Source organism: Anolis carolinensis, chromosome 3 (assembly GCF_035594765.1).
Source record: "Anolis carolinensis isolate JA03-04 chromosome 3, rAnoCar3.1.pri, whole genome shotgun sequence".
Lineage (NCBI taxonomy): Eukaryota > Metazoa > Chordata > Lepidosauria > Squamata > Dactyloidae > Anolis > Anolis carolinensis.
The window spans coordinates 200,898,595-200,918,594 of record NC_085843.1 but is presented as its reverse complement, the minus strand read 5'-3'; the positions used below and the strand labels follow the sequence as shown (position 1 = coordinate 200,918,594).

The following is a 20,000-nucleotide window of genomic DNA, read 5'->3' as shown; positions in this document are numbered from 1 at the left end:
CAGCAACGGACCAACTGTCATTTTAAAACACTTTCCTGAATGGAATTCTACACACTTTCTCCCCCTCTAGAATGGCATTTTCCAGCAAGGGGTTAAATACCATGAAAAGGCATTAAACTCAGCATTTCTTAGTTTTATATTTGCATTCAAACAATAATACATAGCTATTGCAATTACATTACTATGATATTTTATGCTACTATAGCAGGCCAGCTAGTGTTTAGGAAGTTTATACCTAAACTGAGTATAAAGAGCCTCTTTTTGTTTCTTTCTCTTTTAGTTGTTATAAAATCTGTTAAGCATATCTTACTCTTTCAACTCCTTTATCCCAGGGCCTCTTCCTCTCTGTCTTTGTTTTCTCCGCATCACAACTCGATAGCCAATGCCTAGGGAAATAGTAAAATCCAAGTTGATTCAATTTCTTAAAAAGGTATTGTAAACATTATTTCTATACAAAGTTCATTGCATTATACTGATGATGGAAAAAAGGAAGAAACATAGATTATTTGTTACAATTATTATATATTACATAGTTAAAATAAAATATGATCATAATACCTACCTTCAAGTTTTTAGAGAGGCAGTATGGTGTAGTGCAGGCATGGGTAAACTTTGGCCCTCCAGGTGTTTTGGACTTTAACTCCCACTTTAGGAATTGTGGGACTTGGAGTCCAAAACACCTGGAGGGTTGATGTTTGCCCATGCCTAGTATAGTGGGTTAAGTATTGGAGTATAACTCTGGAAACCAGTGTTTGAATTCTTGCTTAGCTATGGAAACCCATTAGATAACCTTGGGTAAACTATACTCTCTTAGAGCAGTGGTTATCAACCTGTGGGTCCCCAGATGTTTTGGCCTTCAACTCCCAGAAATCCTAACAACTGGTAAACTGGCTAGGATTTCTGGGAGTTGTGGGCCAAAACACCTGGGGACCCCAGGTTGAGAACCACTGACTTAGAGGAAAACAATAATAATCCCCTTTTGAAGAAACCTTGCCAAAAAACCCTATGATAGGTTTGCCTTATAGTGGTTTTGAGTCAGAAATGTCTCGAAGGCATCAATATCACAGCATTTATGAAATGTATATCCAATTTTTTTAAAATTCTCTGTGGTGGCTTACCAGCAGAAAGCAAATAATGGTTCAAAAATTAAACACAATTAAAATGCTTTATGAAAATACATCTATCAAAGATAAAACTCAAATTTTGAAATACTGAGAAAATAAAAATATGTACATGTAACAGAAATTGAAAACAGAATAGGTGAGCCAGTGTTCAAAGCACATTCCTATACTTGGGGCTCAATCATTCAATAGACCCATTATCTGTCTGATAATGGAGGCACCTGAATGACAGTATCCAGAACAATTTGCACTACTGATATTCCTCAAAATGTTGGCAAACAAAAGACCTTGCTATTTTATTTTGTTTCATTGAAACATAATAAAGTATCTATTTATGCGTATTTGCTAATGTAAAAAATACTTCTTTGCTGATTCTGTGTATGAAAGGAGGATTCATTTAACACCCACCACCTCTGATTCTTTTTTGCTCTAATTATCTGGGCAGATTTAAACAAATGAATTTGGAGCCATTGCATCTTTACTGAGCTTCTTAAAGTAAGTGAAAATTGATAAAGCTTTGAAGAAATATTAGCATCGGTAGTGTCTGTTGCTTTCAGAGATGAAAGGACAACTTTGATGGGACCAGAATCTAGTGAGCTGTGCAGCTTGTTCCGGGTATATCTTGGGTTATTTTTTAGTTGTTCTTGCTCTTTTTGTAACATAAGAGCTTCCTCTTATTCTGTATCAGTACTGGGATTGACTATCACATTCTGGGCAAATTTGATCCAATATTTTATTCACAGCTCCATATGCATGAACATACGTGCAATGGCTTGCCTAATGGCATGTTGTCTCTCAACCTAGTGGGTTGTTGCCTGTGATTGCACCTAGTCCATTGATTTGTTGGTGCCATTTCCCCCTAAACATGTTAATGATCTATCTCCCCTATTTCAGGTACAGACAGTCCCCATCCTGCTATGTAGAAATTAGTCCCCCTCTTGCCTTGCAGTTGATTTCTGTTGTAGGAAAATATGCAACACTTTTATCTGTCAGCAGTGGAACCATTGTTGTAAAAGAATCCTGACTTGTCATCACAACACAAAGCAGAATACTTCTTCATGCATTTTGCTTTAGTATAGTATTTCTCCAAAGTCCACCTGTGCTCATTTGTGATAATTTTTCTGACATCTTCAAAATATCTAATTTTGTTGACTCACTGAAGTTGGTGTATTGCAGGTTCTCTATTTCATTCTACATCCAGATTATATTCTTTATCCTGATGAAAATAATACTATCATTTTCCAGTTTTCTAAGTACAGTAGAGTCTCACTTATCCAAGCTAAATGGGCCTTGGATAAGTGAATATCTTGGATAATAAGGAGGTATTAAGGAAAAGCCTATTAAACATCTAATTAGGTTATGATTTTACAAATTAAGCACCAAAACATCATGTTATGCAACAAATTTGACAGAAAAAGTAGTTCAATACGCAGTAATGTTATGTTATAATTACTGTATTTACGAATTTATTACCAAAATATCATGATATATTGAAAACATTGACTGCAAAAATGCCTCGGATAATACAGAACCTTGGAAAAGTGAGTCTTGGATAAGTGAGACTCTACTGTATAATGAAGCATATGTGTATAACCCCTTAAATGTGTGAGAATAGGTGGGAAACTATGTGAATATATAAACATTCACTGGAAAAAATACACAGAGCTCTTCCCTCCATTCAGTATTATACCCCATGGAAAAGTTACAATTTGGATTAACCTGTCTTTTAGCTCCATGTAGATTTAGACCATAGCAGACAATTTTCAAAAACAGGCATTGTCTTGACCACAGAATCATGCTTTTTGTTTACTATGTTCCAAATATGGTAAGTATCAGAAATGTTGTTGTTAAATTAAAAGAGTCAAACGATGTCATGGCACAACAGCTAACCATGTGAGTTGGTATGCCCAAGTTTCCTGTTTTGTTGAAAAGATGAGCCACTTACCGATTCTTACTATTTGTATCTATGCTAATCTGTTGTAGGGTAAACAGTGAAAAGTCATGAAATATTTCACATGGTAACACATTTTTGATAAAACAAGCTTTCTGAACTAGATTTCATGTAGATCCATGTATTTCTCAGTCTTAATCTGAATGTATCATACAGGATAATTTTCTGACCTACTTTAAAAATATTGCTATAAAGGTGTGGTATACTGTACTGAAGACATTCTGAGCACTACAGAAGGCTAGTCGTTATTAGTCTCTACAGCAAATACAAAGTTCTGTGTTTTCTACAGAGGAAAACACAATTAAATCTTAGCCCATTCAACTAAATATTAAAACATACAGTCTCTTATATAGTCTTCTCTACAAAAGAGCATGAGTCAGAGCATACTACCAGAATGTGTTTGAGCATTATGGACTGAAATGTACGTTGCTGTGCAAGATGAGGGAGCAGCCAGGAATTCTGTCAGGAGATCAGTTTCAAGGATTGAAGCCAGATGCAGGACTAGAAAACAACTCAGGGTCAAAGGAGAAACCAAGAATCGGTACCAAAGACATCAAAAAGAGGCAGCCAAACCTAGCAGCTCCTGAAAATGAATATAGCTCCTCAGCATGGGGTGTCATCTTTTAGTATTTACCTCCACATTTGAGGATCAGAATTTCAGGGAAAGGGATCTGATATACCCCAACTTTTTTAATTGCAGGGTGTTAATTCTTCATGAAATTGTACTTCCAGTAAGAAAGAATACTTACAGATCTAGCCAAGTATGAGTCAGCATTAAGATAATACAGATAAGCTTCCTTCAACACAGAAGGAAATATATGGTTTAGAACAGAGCAGTAAAAAAAACAAAGGTTCAAGGATACTTGGAAATTCAAAATGCAAGTGACAAAAAGGGAAGCCAGTTATGAGAATCCACTATAAGAATGTGTTCTAACAACCTTAACTTTCTGCGTGCAAAGCAACAAAGAGCTAGTAGTCTCATTTAATTGTTTTGCAGAATTCTATTTGCCTTTTCTCTCTTTGAAATATAGAATTCAACCATTTAATGATTGGTTGGGCTATTGCATCTTAGCCCATTGGTAACTGCAATGGGAAGGGGGCAGACCTATCTGTTAGAATCAAAAATACTTTGGTAAAGCTTCTGGGGCTTGAGGAAATGTTGACAGTCACATAATTTTTCTCTGCAAACCACTTAGGAAAAGAAATTATCAAGGAAAACAAAACTAACCATTACTACAATGTCTTGAAGATTATGATCATTGTTACTATTGTTATTATTATTGATTTTGTTATTATTTTATATGGATTCATTCCAATAAAATATACTAGGAGTGTGTGCATTTACTTATTTCTCTTTCCTTTCCAAATTTGAAGACTCTTGATATTTATTTTAAATAAATATTTGATGTACTTTAGCAGGGCCGGCCCCACCATAAAGGCCAGTGACGCCGCCGCCTCGGGCGCAGGTCCCGGGGGGCGCCGTCAGGCTGGGAGGGAGGCGGGGCACCGCTCTGACGGTGCCCCGCCGCCCGACCAGTGCGCCCTGGCCTTGTGGCTCCCTCTTTCGCCGCCCGGGGAGGGGAGGAGGGATCGCCTCCTTCCCTCCCCGGGCGGCGAAGCCTGCTTCTTTCGCCGCCCGAGGAGGGGAGGAGGGATCGCCTCCTTCCCTCCCTGGGCGGCGAAGCCTGCTTCTTTCGCCGCCCGGGGAGGGGAGGAGGCGATCCCTCCTTCCCTCCCCGGGCGGCGAAGCCTGCTTCTTTCGCCGCCCGGGGAGGGGAGGAGGCGATCCCTCCTCCCCTCCCCGGGCGGCGAAGCCTCCCTCTTTCCAACCCTGGCCCCGCCTTCCACCCAGCGTGCCCTGGCCCCGCCTCCCACGCAGCGCGGGAGGCGGGGCCAGGGCACGCTGGTTGGGAGGCGGGGCCAGGGCGCAGGAGGCGGGGCCGGCGGGGGCGCTTTTCAGCACCCCCGCTTAATATTTAAATTTATCTCCGACCGGCCCTGTACTTTAGAGTTTAAAATCTTGAGTTATGTCTTGGTGGTCTGCAGCAACAGAATATATTTAAAGGGGGGGGTCTATATTAAAGAAAAGGTTAAGGACCATTGCTCCACTTGGTTTCTTTCTCCAATTTTCCTTTATCTTTAGATTGGTTTGAACATACCTTTTAAAATTTGTAGTTGTTTGGGGGTGATAACAACTGCAATCCAAGTCCAAAACTGTCATTTACCTTTTAATTTCCAATGTGATACTATATTGTGAAGTATAGGGAGAATGTGGCTAGCAGGGAAAACCAGCAAAAAGAAAAAAAGATGAGGGGAAATGATTATCAAGATAAATAGCATGCACTTGATCACAGTTTTGAGATAAAGACACTTTTACTCTGAGAAGAATAGGGATCAACTATTCTCTTTGTAGAGTGTAGCAAAGATTGGAAGTGATAGGCTCAAGTATTTCAGCTAGATGACAAGCAGTTGCTAACTGGAAAGAAATACTGGGGACAGATTGTCTAGATTTGTGGAGGAATCTTTTTCATAACATACTGCCGCTCATTTGCTTGGACGTTCTGATTACACAATATCATGTTGAATTGCAATCTGCATTTCCATTTATGACCTCTAGAGATTCCTCCAAGAAATATGACAAATATAAGTTTGGCCAGGATTCCTGCTTTGAGCATTAGCTTGGAATTGGTGATCCTTCTTTGGTTTTACTTTTAAGTCATTCAAGATTAAACTTTATATAAAAATAAACTCTTAATGCTCTAACAAATTATGAAAATATTTCATGGAATTATATCATGACCTGGTGTTTGGAAGAGTTTCATTTTTTTTGAACTGCAACTTAATCATATTGATTATTCTGGGGGGGGGGGATGACTTCTAGGTGATATGGGAGCATTTTGACCAGAAATATAGCCCAAGTTTCCTTGTGTTTTGCTTTTTATATCTCTGCTCTAAAGCATACCATGTTATAATTCTTCATCATGGGGAAGCGGGACTTTAATTGATGTGTTTTTCATTATTAAACTTGCTAGTTTTATTTGATGACAGAGCTGTCATAACAGAAGTGTTGGTTGCTATTGGCCAAATTGAATTGTTACTCAGAAACAGAGAAGACCCATTGAATTTATAGACATTATATGTTAGGGGTGTGCAATTCAGTTAAACCCTGTGTCACTTTCGGTGTCCTGATTTTGGTGCCCTCCCCCCAATTCATTTTTCAGTAGCTTCCCGAATTCAGGCAGACAAATTTCCATTTGGGTTTATTTATTTATTTATTTACAACATTTATATCCTGCCCTTCTCACCCGGAGGGACTCAGGGCGGCACACACAATTGGCAACAATTCGATGTCTACACATAATTAAAACATAGCAATGAAAATCCAATTCTAACAATTAAAACAATGTAAAAATATAAAACATTCATCCAAAATCTTCGTGCTGTAGCTGTAAATCAGTCCGGGTTGTCTTTATCATTTAATCATCGAAAGCCTGGGCATATAGCCATGTTTTCAGGGTTTTTCTAAAGCTCAAAAGGATTGGGGCTTGCCATATATCTCTGGGTTCCACAGCCGAGGAGCCACGACCGAAAAGGCCCTGTCCCTCGTTCCTGCCAGCTGTGCTTGTGAGGCAGGTGGGACCGAGAGCAGGGCCTCACCAGATGACCTTAGGGATCTTCCTGGCTCATAGGAGGAGATACGTTCGGACAAGTAGATTGGGCCAGAACCGTTTAGGGCTTTATAGGTCAAAACCAGCACTTTGAATTGGGCTCGGTAGCATATCGGCAGCCAGTGGAGCTGCCTTAGTAGGGGGGTGGTACGCTTCCTGTAAGCTGCCCCAGTTATTAGTTTGGCTGCCGTCCGTTGTACTAGTTGGAGCTTCCGGGCCGTCTTCAAAGGCAACCCCACATAGAGAGCATTGCAGTAGTTCAAATGAGATGTAACCAGAGCGTGGACCACCATGGTCAAGTCAGGCTTCCCAAGGTTGCCATGGCAGCCATGAAGTCCTGAGCCACACCAGAGGGAGTGGCCTTGGCATGGACATTGAAGTCTCCCAGCACAATGAGCCGTTGGGACTCCAAAGCCAGGCCCGAGACCATCCCGGCTAGCTCAGGTAGGGAGACTGTAGTGCAGTGGGGTGGTCGGTACACTAGCAGAATCCCTAAATTGTCCTGGCCCCCTACCTCAGATGAGCAAACTCAAACAAGGTAGACTGCGGATGGGGCACCTGGTCAGGGGGATGGACTCCTTATAGACCACTGCGACACCTCGTCCCCTCCCTCCAAATCTCAGTTGGCGCTGCACAGTATACCCTGGTTGTTGTGAGTTTTCCAGGTTGTATGGCAATGTTCCAGAAGCAGTCTCTCCTGACGTTTCACCCACATCTATGGCAGGCCTCCTCAGAAGTTGAGGGGTCTGAGGCCTGCCATAGATGTGGGAGAAATGTCAGGAGAGAAAGCTTCTGGAATATGGCTATATAGCCCAGAAAACCCACAACAACCCAGTGATTCCAGCCATGAAAGCCTTCGACAAAAGTCCCTTTTTTGATCCAGCAGCCAAAAGATCTGTTTTTGCTCTGGGAACATCCAGTCCATTGGTGGCAATGGGGGGATTTCTGAGGCTCCCCTTTCTGTCATTTTTAGGGCATTAGTCTTAAGAAACCACTTTTTCTGGGATTGTTTCTCCTTCATATCCTTCAACTAGACCTAGGTTAAGGCACTAGACTTGAGAAAACAATTTTCCTGGGATCATTTGCCCTCAACACACTTTCAATGAAGCTGAGTTAAGGCACCTTTTTAAACACTTGTTTCAGTGAGAGCCACACTACCTGTTTAAAAAAAGATATAAATTACCTCCTCATTTTATGGTGGCTTTAGAAATTGCAAGATACCTCTATCCCACATTTGAACCTTGCCTCGTGTGAAGGGCACCATCGGTGGCAGTTTCTTAAGTGTGTATAAACACTAATTTATTGTGATTGAGTCAAAATGCAAGGCAAGTGATAAAGAGCTGTGACTGGCACTGAGAATTTCGATCACTAGTGGACTGGAGCATGATCTGTCTCCTTCAGAAGCCTGTTCGCAACAGAAAAATGGAAGCCTTGCTTGGCTAAAGACACTTCATGACTTCCTTCAGTTCTGATTGACTCAACAGGCAGGGCTCACATGAAAAATCTGTGCGAGCATGCGGCTGCCTCTCCGTGTTCCACATGTAGCCGAATGAAACTGGAAGTAGCCATGGTCAGCAGCTGCATGGTCTGTTGTGGCCAGAAAAAAATGGCAGCAGTGCCCATGCCTTTACAACTGACTGAAAGAGCCAAATCAGCCAGAGCCTGTTTTTAAAAACGGATCCGTTCACAGCCCTATTATATATATGTTAATCTGCCAAGTTGTCATTCATGGTAGTTGGATGAACAATTGGGTTTAGACTTGTGATAGTGGATGTACTGAGTGAATTAATTTATTTCCCTCCCATCCAGACAACTTTATTCTAAGAGGAATCATCTAATGTATTTTATCTGGGATCAGTTGGTATGAGCAGATTGAACGCTTAAGTTGGTTTAGAGACTGAATTTCTATCGTCCTCATTTTATCATGAAAGATAATCCATTGAGAGGTCCATATTACCCACTGGGAAGTTAATAAAAAGTTTGGAAAAGCATAGAAGCATATAACTTATCTCCTATACATGTAATTTTTTCCAATATTTGCTTTTTCATTTCTTTTGTTATTACACTAGACCTGAAGTGTAATAACTTGCTACTACTTCTGATTATGATGATGATATAAAATGTATAAATCAGAATATAGTTAGGAATTATAGGGTTTTTTTTATAGATTATCAGACAGAATAGAAACCAAAGTCACATAACATCTGGTGAACATTTTGGCCAATATGTGGCTGAAAAGAAGATATTTGAGTGTTACTGGGTAGGAAAGTATTCTGAAATTTGTTTCCTCCATCTCTTGTTGTCATTTGTGTGCAAAAGGTAAAATCCCCTTGATTCTAAACCTAAAATGTATTTGATTGAATTGTGGAGTCTGCTTCTCTCTCACAGCCGTATGAACGGAAAGGACCAAAGAACTGTGGTCCCAATAAATCTATCTGCTGTAGCAGCTACTAGAAATGGGTATCCTATTTATATGTAATATCATCTGTAATGGGGATTCTTATCAAAAATGCATTGGGAAAGTAAAAGACTACCCCTCCAACCCATTCTTATGAATATGCTCTCCACTCCATTGTGACAATGATATGTTTAAGGACAATGCTGAAAGAACATCATATCTGGGCCAAACATCTCCATAGTTGAAATAATGTGCTATTTCTACAGAAATATTTGTACCTGGTTTGTTGGAAAGGATCACCATTGATAGCACTAAGCACTTGGCAAGCCACATTTTCTGAAGACCCCATTGAATTCTGTGCAGAAATTCACTACATAATGAGGGAAAATGTATCTTTTGAGAATTGCCATAACAGCATTTTGTTTATTGGTCATTCCATAGAATTCAAAGAAAAATGTTGTTGGATCTATAGTACTACACATGCCTCTTGTTGTTTACATGTGGTGTTCCTAGCTGTTTTAGACCATATTCCTGTCCTCCAGTATGATGACTGGAAAATGCAAGTGGACAGCCATCTCTAATCCTTCTGTTATCTGTTTCAGTCTGTTTCCAAACTACAACTCCCATCAATCGTAAACATTATAGCCAATTGTGAGAAATATAGGTAGCTTCAGCCAAACAATATCAGCAAAGCTGTACTTTGTCCCTTTCCTAATTAGACTAGTTTTTTGTATTAGTAGTACATGTGCACCCCCACAGATTAAGTACCTCTGCTGGTCTTCCCCTGAGGTCACAACACTGGCAGTTAGGATGGAGAAGGGTCTTCATCTGCTTCGAGGCCTATATTGCTTGTTTTTTTTTTTAAGATATACTATTTAATCTATTTTCAGTCTTTTAAAACTACTATTATTATTTACTGTTTTAAATTGATTTTATTACAGGATGTCTTGAGATCTTCAAATAAAGGGAAGAATATAATGCAATAAATGAACAAATAATAAATAAGAACTTTTTAGATTTTACTAATGCAGCATGACTGCTAACTTGGACAGCCTTAAAAAGGGATTAAATAAATTCATGGAAGATAAAGTTGCCAATGGCGAATAGCTATATACCAACTCCTTAATCAGAGGCAGTATGAGAATAAACAACAACATGAGTAAAAAGTGTTATACACTGATGTCATGCATGTGAGCATTCCATAGGCAACTGGCCAGTCATTATGTGAACAGAACACTGCAGCTGGAGTCTGATCCAGAATGGCTAATTTATGTTTCTATTAGGGTTAATTTTGGGCTTGGAATCTGTGTGTTCAATTACTCCCAGGGTGCATCTACACCAGGCATGGGAAAACTTCAGCCCCCCATGTGTTTTGGATTTCAACTACCACAATTCCTAACAGCCGGTAAACTGGCTGGGATTTCTGGGAATTGAAGTCCAAAACACCTGGAGGGCCAAAATTTTCCCATATCTCATCTACATTGTACAATGAATGCAGTTTGACATCACTTTAACTGTCATGACTCAATGCTCTGGGATCCTGGAAGTAGATGTTTTACAAGGTCTTTAGCCTTCTCTGTCAAAAAGTGCTGGCCCATCCCCATAATGCCCAGGATCCCATAGCATTGAGCCATGGCAGTTAAAGTAGTGTCAAATTGCATTAATCCTGCAGCATAGAGCCAGACTCAGTGCCCTTCTTGACATACCTACATTCCCTGATGGGTTCTAGATTAGCCTGACCTGTCCAAACAATGACTCAGGCTAATTCAGGTTTCGTCTGGGTTAAAAAAAACCCTGGAAAGATCTGGACCTTTCAACTAGACCAGATCTTTGCAGGTGTTGGGCCTGTGGCAATTGACTCTCAGGACAGCTTTCCATGCACTGCTATCCCGTTTCTCCAGGAAGCATAGGATGGCTGTGGGGACGATTCCTGAGTTTGTGGTTGATTTCCTCCAGACCAGCAAAGATCCAGATCTTCAAGAAAGATCTGGATCTTTGTAGGTATTTTATTTAATCCAGATGTAAACCACATTAAATAGTTCATTCCAGGTAAATCTGCATTAACCTGGTTTGTCGTATGGATTCTCTGCCAGTATAGATGGGCCCTTATGCAGATCTTATGTATATAGAGATTTGGGAGAATGACAGTTATCATCTATGAGATGGTGCTACAGAGCTCTCCCAACACATACCCTGGCTAGTCAGCCATTTGGGTTGGGAATAGAGGAGCGGCAAGGGGGAAATATTGTTCAAGGAAGAGGGTTCAAGTTAAAAACTGTAACCCTACATATGCTTACTAGGAAACGAGTCCTATTGAATATAATAGGACTTCCAAATAAGTATTCTTAGGATATTGCTGCGAATACAGTAAATTGTTCCCCACTGAATTACAGTATTTGCATATGTGCCCCAAACTGTCTATCACTTTATGAAGACTGAATATGTTGATGTTCAAGAATATGCTTGTATGGGTGCTGTATTTAGTCAGCAAAAAAAATAGTATTTTGTTTATAGCACCACAGAACTTGAAGTTATGAGTGAAGACTCGTTGCATAGTAACAGACCACTTCTTTATCTCTGATATCCCTAATAAATCTTTGGCATTAATACATTTAAATTTTCTTTTTCTTTTTGATGTTTTAGATTTTTTCTAAAGTTTTTCCTCAAGTGCAATCAAAACTGTTTGAAGAATGCAGGAAACCCACGAGATATGCGAAGATTCCAGGTATGGATTTATGATAAATGTTAAGATTAAATGCACAAGGTTTGCTAGGACTTGCAAATGCAAATACAAAAAACAAACAAACTAATGCAACTACTTTAAGCACAAGTTACCATTTTCCTCCATATAAATTGCTATAAATATTTGTCAAATATAAATACAATATATATTTTCAGATTGTCAAGGTCTACAACTGTCAAACCTTCAAGAGTTCTTAGTAGAAAAGAGATTGGCCATCCCCTTTCCATTCTCATTTTAATAGTTCCTTTTATAGTAATGTTCACAAATCTAAGCAGTAATACTTTTTTCCTTAACATATACAATGGTAAGAAGCAGCTGTTTGTGTATTGAGAGTTCTGAGGGTTCCAAGTTTTAACATATATGAACATATCCCAATAAAGAACCATTAAGAATGTAGAAATTTCTGAAGACTGTCCTCAAAACTTTCACTCTGTCATTAAATATTTAGACCCTACAGAAAAGGTTCAGCATATGCAAAATAGTCCATATGTACTTTGGACAAAGCAACCACCAAACTGCATAATTTCTAGCATTTTGGAGAATGCTTTGTAATTTTATTAATGTCAAACAAAAGTGCAATATACATGTGTTTTTCCCATATTATTACATTATCTTCTAAATATATATTGCTAGATATTCTTGAATTTAATAATATGGCAACTCAAAACTACTTTAGAAGAGTTTACTTAACTTGATAGGAATAGTTATGAAACAATGCAACATGTTGAATAAGAGGTACAGAGACTATTAGGCCAAGAGATCTTGTGGCTGGTCATGAAGCCACCAAAAGTAACTAGAATGGCTTTCCTGAGTTTTCTTACCTCACATGCCTTCTTATAAGGTTTAAGTGGCTGTAACAGTATTTTAGTTTTTTCGAACAGTACCTTAAACATTGCCTATTGCCTCAGCACTTTTCTGTAGGTACACCGCAAGAATGAGGCAATAAAACAAAAGAGACAACATATGTACTTTGCTGAATTACCAAATTTTTGCTTTACAATTACTCCATATATAAATAACAGAGCAAAAAAAGTATAGTTTATATATTTTATCTTTAGAAACTATATTGTAGTTGAGCAACTGGAAGAAAACCAACCCTGTTAAGAATTAACATTTAGCAAGAATTTAATCCCAATGCCTATGTGTTATGACTTGGAGATTATGTTGGTCACTTTAAAAGTCATTGGAAGTTAGAAGGAGCTAATTTAATAATGTAACTGGAATTTGGGATGTTATTTAATTGTGCGACTGGAATTTTGGGTGTTATACGTCAAATCCACTGTTATCAACATCTTAAAATGTATGTCCTGAAGAAGAAATCAAGTCTGGCTCTTTCAAGAAAATAGTGGCTGAAGAATCACTGACTTTTGGAGAAATGCCCCCAGGCTTCTCTCAAGGGGAACACAGATGGCTTCCTCAGAGGAGGCAGAATATACAGAAGAAGGTGCTGTAATAGCTGGTAGCTAATTACAGCATGTGGAAAAAACAGGATCAAAGGTGATCTAAACATAGAAAATAGGAAAGAATTCACATCTGATGTCCTGGACTCACTAATCTCAAAAGGAAAAATACCTTGCATTTTAATTTATCCTATGTAATTGCTGAATGCACCCATCATTTATTTCTTTTATAAATTAAGTCTGGCCATTTCCCTAGTATTTTGTACAACATTCTTCTCTATTTAGACTCAAAAGACAATGGTAAAGCAGTTGCCATATCAGAAAAAAATATATACCAACATAAAAGAGAAATAAGAATAACTGTACATGGATGGTTAAAATAAAGGCGAGCTGCTTCTAAGCCATTTGAAATATCTTAGAAATTTGGTGGATGTTATGGATTTCAATGTGCATATAGCACCAGGAAAGACCATACATCAAGAGGCTAATGCTTTACAGTTTTTTTTTAACGTACGCATGACATTTTTTATAAAACAAATTCTAATAAACAGAATTTGCGAAAGTATATTTTATGTATATACTAAGTTACAATGGGCAACAGGCTTTTCATGATATTTTCTCCTCCATGATTGATGAATTTGTGTATATGTCTTCAAGTTGCCAGTTGACTTATGGTGATCCCATGCATTTCATAGGAGTTTCTTAAGTAAGAAATACTCAGAGGTAGTTTTGCCAGTTCCTTCCTCTGAAATATAGCCCACAGCACTTGGTATTCCTTGACAGTGCAATTCATAACTCTGGAGAATTTTTCAGTTGCGAGGACACACAAGTTTGTAAACATTCCTTTTAAGATTTATTCTGAGAAGGCTTAAGAACCTCGACTAGGACTGATCCATCAGCCAGTCTATGATGAGATACAACCTGGAAGCAAGAACAGAATGCTTTCTGTTAAAAATAAAGTTCCACTGATGTAGCAAAGACAATCTAGCATTTGAAGGCGCTTAAAAGTGGCTTCTTTTTATGAGCTGAAAGCACATTCAGTATTCATATTCACCTTGGGCTTTAAGGAGGGAAAATGGTGCATATCACATTAAAGCTGCAATTTTGTGGTTCCTGGAAAGGTATGTCAGGGATCACAAGTTCTTCCTCCAAGGATAGAGAGAAAGGCCTGTCCTTGTGAGGCTTCTTACATGAGGCTCTGGAAAATGTTGTAGCAGTTCTTCTTCAGCTTGGAAACTCTGATAGTGAGAAGCACAAATAAGAAATATTCCAGGTTCATTTTATGAATGTGCTGAGAGTGTGGATCTGCATGATCATTTTGTATTCCTAGCATATCCGTGGAATGAGTGAAGAACTGCACCAATCCTTGTAGTGGCACAGTTCATTCCCTTTTGGGAGAAAAACAGTTTAGGAGTGGAGTGTCAGGAACACTCAGAAAAAAAGTCCCCTTCTTCTTGTCGGTTTCACCCGAGCAGGACTTTGGATAAGATACCTATGTTCCAACCTTATGGTAGGAATGCTGTTTAAATGAAATTGTAAAAGTGACCAAAAAAAGCAGAGTCATATGTATTTAGTAACTTATGAAGCAAAATATTTTTCCCCTGACCTGGCATGCTCACAGTTCCTCATCTGAAATCAGTCTCAAGTGTACGTATTTTAATTGGATAAACTATCTAATCAATTCTCAACAGATCAATCAAAACAGAAGCTCTTAAAACAAATAGTTAGAGAGGTGTTTTTGACACTAATGGCTAGAAGAATAGTTTCCCTGTATTTCATTCATTGGCTAGCATAATAGGAGATTAAACTCTAATTAGGGTAGCGGGCATTGAGAAGGGGAAAATGTGAGTTGAAATACTGCCAGCAATAGCCAAAAAAGAGAGAGGCAAATCGAATTTATGAATGAAGTTGTGTTCAGAGAAAAAGAACAGTTTGTGTGGTTTCACCCAGTCTTTAAAAATAAAGCATATTGCACGTGGTATACCACATCTTTCAAAAAAAGAAAATGTGATTCTTTTTTCCTTTTTTCCCCTTGCGGCAGGTTGTTGTATCAACAACAGTCAATGTGGATGGCCACGTTCTGGCTGTCTCAGACAACATGTTTGTACACAACAACTCCAAACATGGAAGGCGGGCTCGCCGCCTTGACCCCTCAGAAGGTACGGCCCCTTCTTATCTGGAAAATGGTAGGCACACATTTACATGCCTTTTTAATTTGCAGTGCGCTTTTCTTTGCACCATAGCTATACTTCTCTTCTACTCTGTTTTCTTTTTACATTATTTTTTTTTCTCTTGTTGACCCTCCTATTAAAATATGGAACATTAGAATACCTGGTTACATATTTAAAAGAAGAAAGGTCTTTCTGCATTTGCTTCTGACCTAAATTTTTAAAAATAACATGTAACATTTTGCAACATAAAGCCTTTCACTCATTCTTTTCTCTTTATTTGTTTTCAGCTTTTTCTTGCCATTTCAATTTGATTTGATTTTATCTTGGCTTGGTATAATCCTTAGTTCAGAAATAATATCAGATCATGAATGTAATTTTAAAGGGATCCTTTTAAAAAAGAAACATCTCTATAAAGAATTTATTGTGACACCAGTTTTCTATACCTGAGCAACAAATCACAACACTACAGCTATTTTTATATATAATTAAAGAAATGCCTCCTTTGGTTGGTTTTATTAAAATAGATTTTCACCTGCTTTTTAAAAAGAGTTGTGTAAAGGGAGCAAAAGCTGAAATTTTTATAAATTTTGAACTATGAAGTCACCACCTAATGATTAAATATCTTGCATATTCATATCTTTAAAACTAGATATCAGCATCTATTTAAGACCAAATCCCAAATCCAGCAGCCTGATAAATTTAATGGAAGGACCATTGGTGTTCTCCTGCCTTGTTTATGGGGAACTATAAAAAGTTTTTGCTGATAACCGGAAACAATATTATATGTTATTGTAACTGGTACATTCCTGACAGGAAAAAGAAATTTGATAACTCATTTATTTATAACAGACTGTTTGTGATATAACAGTATATAAATCATAGACAACAAAACCTCTAAAATAAAAAAGTAAAGCATTTTACACCAACATTAGTTCAAAAATGTACATAGCAATTAGATAGCATTTTGTCACTTTTATAGGCAACTTTTATAATTCATGCATGCATTAAAGTTGCTTATAATTCTTAAAACTAATATGTACATTAAAAACTACATCTGGATAGGTAATAACAGTACACAAACCTCTACAACTTCCAAATACTAAAAATTAAATGCCAATACAAGGAGTGCGAGGCTCCAAATACCAGTTTAAATACCGAAAATCAATAGACCAAGTAAGCTTTTCAGGAACCTAAGTACTACAACCATATTTTGTCCATACCAAAATACAAATGAAAGAATGCTTTTTAAAACAGAGAGAAACTTGATGAGGAAATGATTCAGGTAAAGTCAGAATGTAAAGTGCTTGTGCAAGATCTCCGGCAAAAGATGTTTAGATCCCAGTCTAAATAAATGTCTGGACTAGCAATATAGCAAAATAGCAAAATAGTTTAAGTTAATACCAAATTGTGCTTAAATTAAAGCAAAGGTGCAATTGTTCATATGCAGTACATTTGTACATCACTGACTGCACTTCTCACAGTGCATAGTTAAACTATAGAATTTGTTCCAGAGGAAATGATTATGACCCACTGACAGATGGAGAGAATTAGACATTCTAATATAGTTTCTATTCATAATGGTTATGTACTACTTCCAGGATCAAAGTCACTATACAGGCAGTCCCCAAGTTACAAACATCTGACTTTGAAATGACTCATAGTTCAGAACAGGGTTGAGACAACAGGAAATGAGATAAATCTACCCCTAGAAATTAACTCCTGAAAGAGTTCTCATGGGGAAAAAGTGTCTCCACTGAAGCTGACTTACCAATTCTTATTTCTGCAACAAGCCAATTTTTTCAACATCCAATTATCACAGGGACAGAAAGTGAGGGGAAATCTTCTGAACAGGAGCTCAGATAGCATAACAAACACCACAGGGGTGTTACTGTTAACCCTTCCCTATGCTATCCAAAGTGTGTTTGTGTTTGTCTTTGTCTTTGTGTATGTGTGTATTTATTTATGTGTGTATGTATTAGAGTGCACAACTCAGCCAAAAGGCATGCCATTTTGGGGGCCATTGCCAGCTAACCCCTCATTCTGTTTACCAGGAAGTTACTTGAATCGGGAGGGATGTTGCCGTTTAAAGATTCGGCCCATTGGCTACAATGGAAAACTTTAAAGGCTAAATCCTCAGTCATTTTAAGGCCTATCTGCATGAAACCTATTTCAGTTTTAGACCCCATTTACAACTGCAGGCCAGCCAAGTTTCAAAACAGTTCACCAATGTACTGATTTAAAAAAAATATTTTATGTTTTAGCCATAATATTTTTTAAAATAAGACAAATCACGAGAGGATTATGGGAATTGTAGTGACCAGTTATGTCCATTCTCAGCCAATCAGAGCATGGCTTTTTATTGACTGAGAAACAGGGAGAGAGAGAAACTTCAATTCCCATCATGCTTTGAGAGGAACTCAAACTTTTCAGTGCCTGCTCCTTGCAAGTGGTACTGGGAAAGTAAGTTCCCAGCAGGGCCCTTTCTGCAGGAGGAGCCTAGGAAACTTTCTAAAAAGTAATGGACGGATGCTGCTGCTGCCGGGGAGGGAGAAAAAGATGCTGCCATAATCCCATCTTCTCCAGGAGCCCCGCAATAGACCCCTGCCACAGGTATATTGCAGATTTAACTCCATCATCTCCAGGAGCCGATAAAAACCAGCTCTCTTAATACTTTTTGGTGGGCTTTGAAGCTCCCTCCTCATCATTCTGTTTTTGGAGATTATATAAAACGGACCACTGAATATTACAAATCATTTTTGTTCCAACTGATTCAGCCCAAGCCATGTGTGTGTGTGTGTGTGTGTGTGTGTGTGTGTATACATACATATACACACACACACATATATATATATAAAGTGTTCCCTCACTACTTTGCGGTTCACTTTTCGCGGATTCGCTGTTTCGCTGTTTTTCAATAAACTCTAAAAAATTTTTAAATTATTTGAAATTTACAGCCTAAGGAAGGGAGGAAGGAGAAACCAAAGGGAGAGAAAAGGAGCCCAAGCAGCAACAGGAGAAGGAGGCAATTTATCAACACACGATTGGTTGATAAAGACTTAAAATAGTGTAAGGTAAAGGTAAAGGTTTCCCCTGACGTTAAGTCCAGTCGTGACCGACTCTGAGGGTTGGTGCTCATCTCCATTTCTAAGCCGAAGAGCCGGCGTTGTCCATAGACATCGCCAAGGTCATGTGGCCGGCATGACTGCATGGAGCGCCGTTACCTTCCCGCCGGAGCGGTACCTATTGATCTACTCACATTGGCATGTTTTCGAACTGCTAGGTTGGCAGGAGCTGGAGCTAACAGCGGCCGCACACGTTGCTCCCGGGGTTTGGACCTGGGACCTTTCGGTCTCCAGCTCAGTGCTTTAACACACTTCGCCACCGGGGCTCCTAAAATAGTGTGTAAAATATTATAAAATAGTGTATAACTACTAAAATAATGTATAAATATTAAAATAAATATAGTGTCCCTACTTCGCAGATTTTCACTTATTGCATGTGGTCCTGGAACCTAACCCCTGCGATAAGTGAGGGAACACTGTACATGGCTGGAGTTACATTTAAATATGTACCTGTTCCGACTTATCCACAAATTCAAATCAAGAACAAATCTACAGAATCTATTTTGTTCGTAATTTGGGGACTGCCTGTACTTCTAAACACCAGTGTTGGGGAATCACGACATGAGTGGGTCTTTGCTCCTGTTACACTCATGGGCTTTATGGTAGGCATTTGGTCAGCCATTGTATTAAATAGATGTGCAGGATTTAAGTTTTTGTTTAAGATTTATGTATATAATAATTATAGCCTCAAATGGCCATTATTAACTGCATTGTATAAGTCAGGGCCTTTAAAGCTTTTCCCACTTGTGACCCCTTTCCACCCAAGAAATTATTTCACAAGCCCTTTCCACTTGAGAAATGTTTACGTGATCCCAGCTATGTAGGTATATAAAATAGGTATAAAAATCAAACATTTACTGATATAAATTGGTATTTGCAAGGATTGCTAAAACAAGCTGATTTTCCTTGTTATAAAATACAGCTGAAGCATTTTCTGCAGAGTCCACTGTATACTGCACACTGTTGCATTCAGTGTGCATTCAGAAACCTTTTGTTGCCAATTTTTTTGCAACTCCAACATTGAACTTGGGGTCAAGACCAACAGTTTAGGAAGCAGTGGTACAGTAGAGTCTCACTTATCCAATGGGCCGGGAGAACGTTGGATAAGCGAATATGTTGGATAATAAGGAGGGATTAAGGAAAAGCCTATTAAACATCAAATTAGGTTATGATTTTACAAATTAAGCACCAAAACATCATGTTTAACAACAAATTTGACAGAAGAAGTAGTTCAATACGCAGTAATGCTATGTAGTACTTACTTTATTTACGAATTTAGCACCAAAATATCACGGTATATTGAAAACATTGACTACAAAAATGCGTTGGATAATCCAGAACATTGGATAAGTCAGTGTTGGATAAGTGAGACTCTACTGTATAAGTGACATGGTAGTCTGCTGCAGTATACTTGAGTTTCATGTTA

General features: G+C 38.4%; 1 protein-coding gene across 15 annotated transcripts in view; it reads left to right on the top strand.

Moving 5' to 3' along the window:
- The window catches only part of ebf3 (EBF transcription factor 3), a 226,632-nt gene that overhangs the window by 140,235 nt on the left and 66,397 nt on the right, over nucleotides 1-20,000 (top strand). For 11 of the 15 annotated variants that reach the window (XM_062976079.1, XM_062976083.1, XM_008106691.3 and 8 more), the window contains 2 exons: nucleotides 11,782-11,863; nucleotides 15,323-15,467. In XM_062976079.1, the coding sequence (XP_062832149.1) occupies nucleotides 11,782-11,863; nucleotides 15,323-15,467 (227 nt within the window). The remainder of the gene's footprint in view (nucleotides 1-11,781; nucleotides 11,864-15,322; nucleotides 15,468-20,000) is intronic. The other 4 variants (XM_008106698.3, XM_008106692.3, XM_008106699.3 and 1 more) reach the window with 1 other exon arrangement.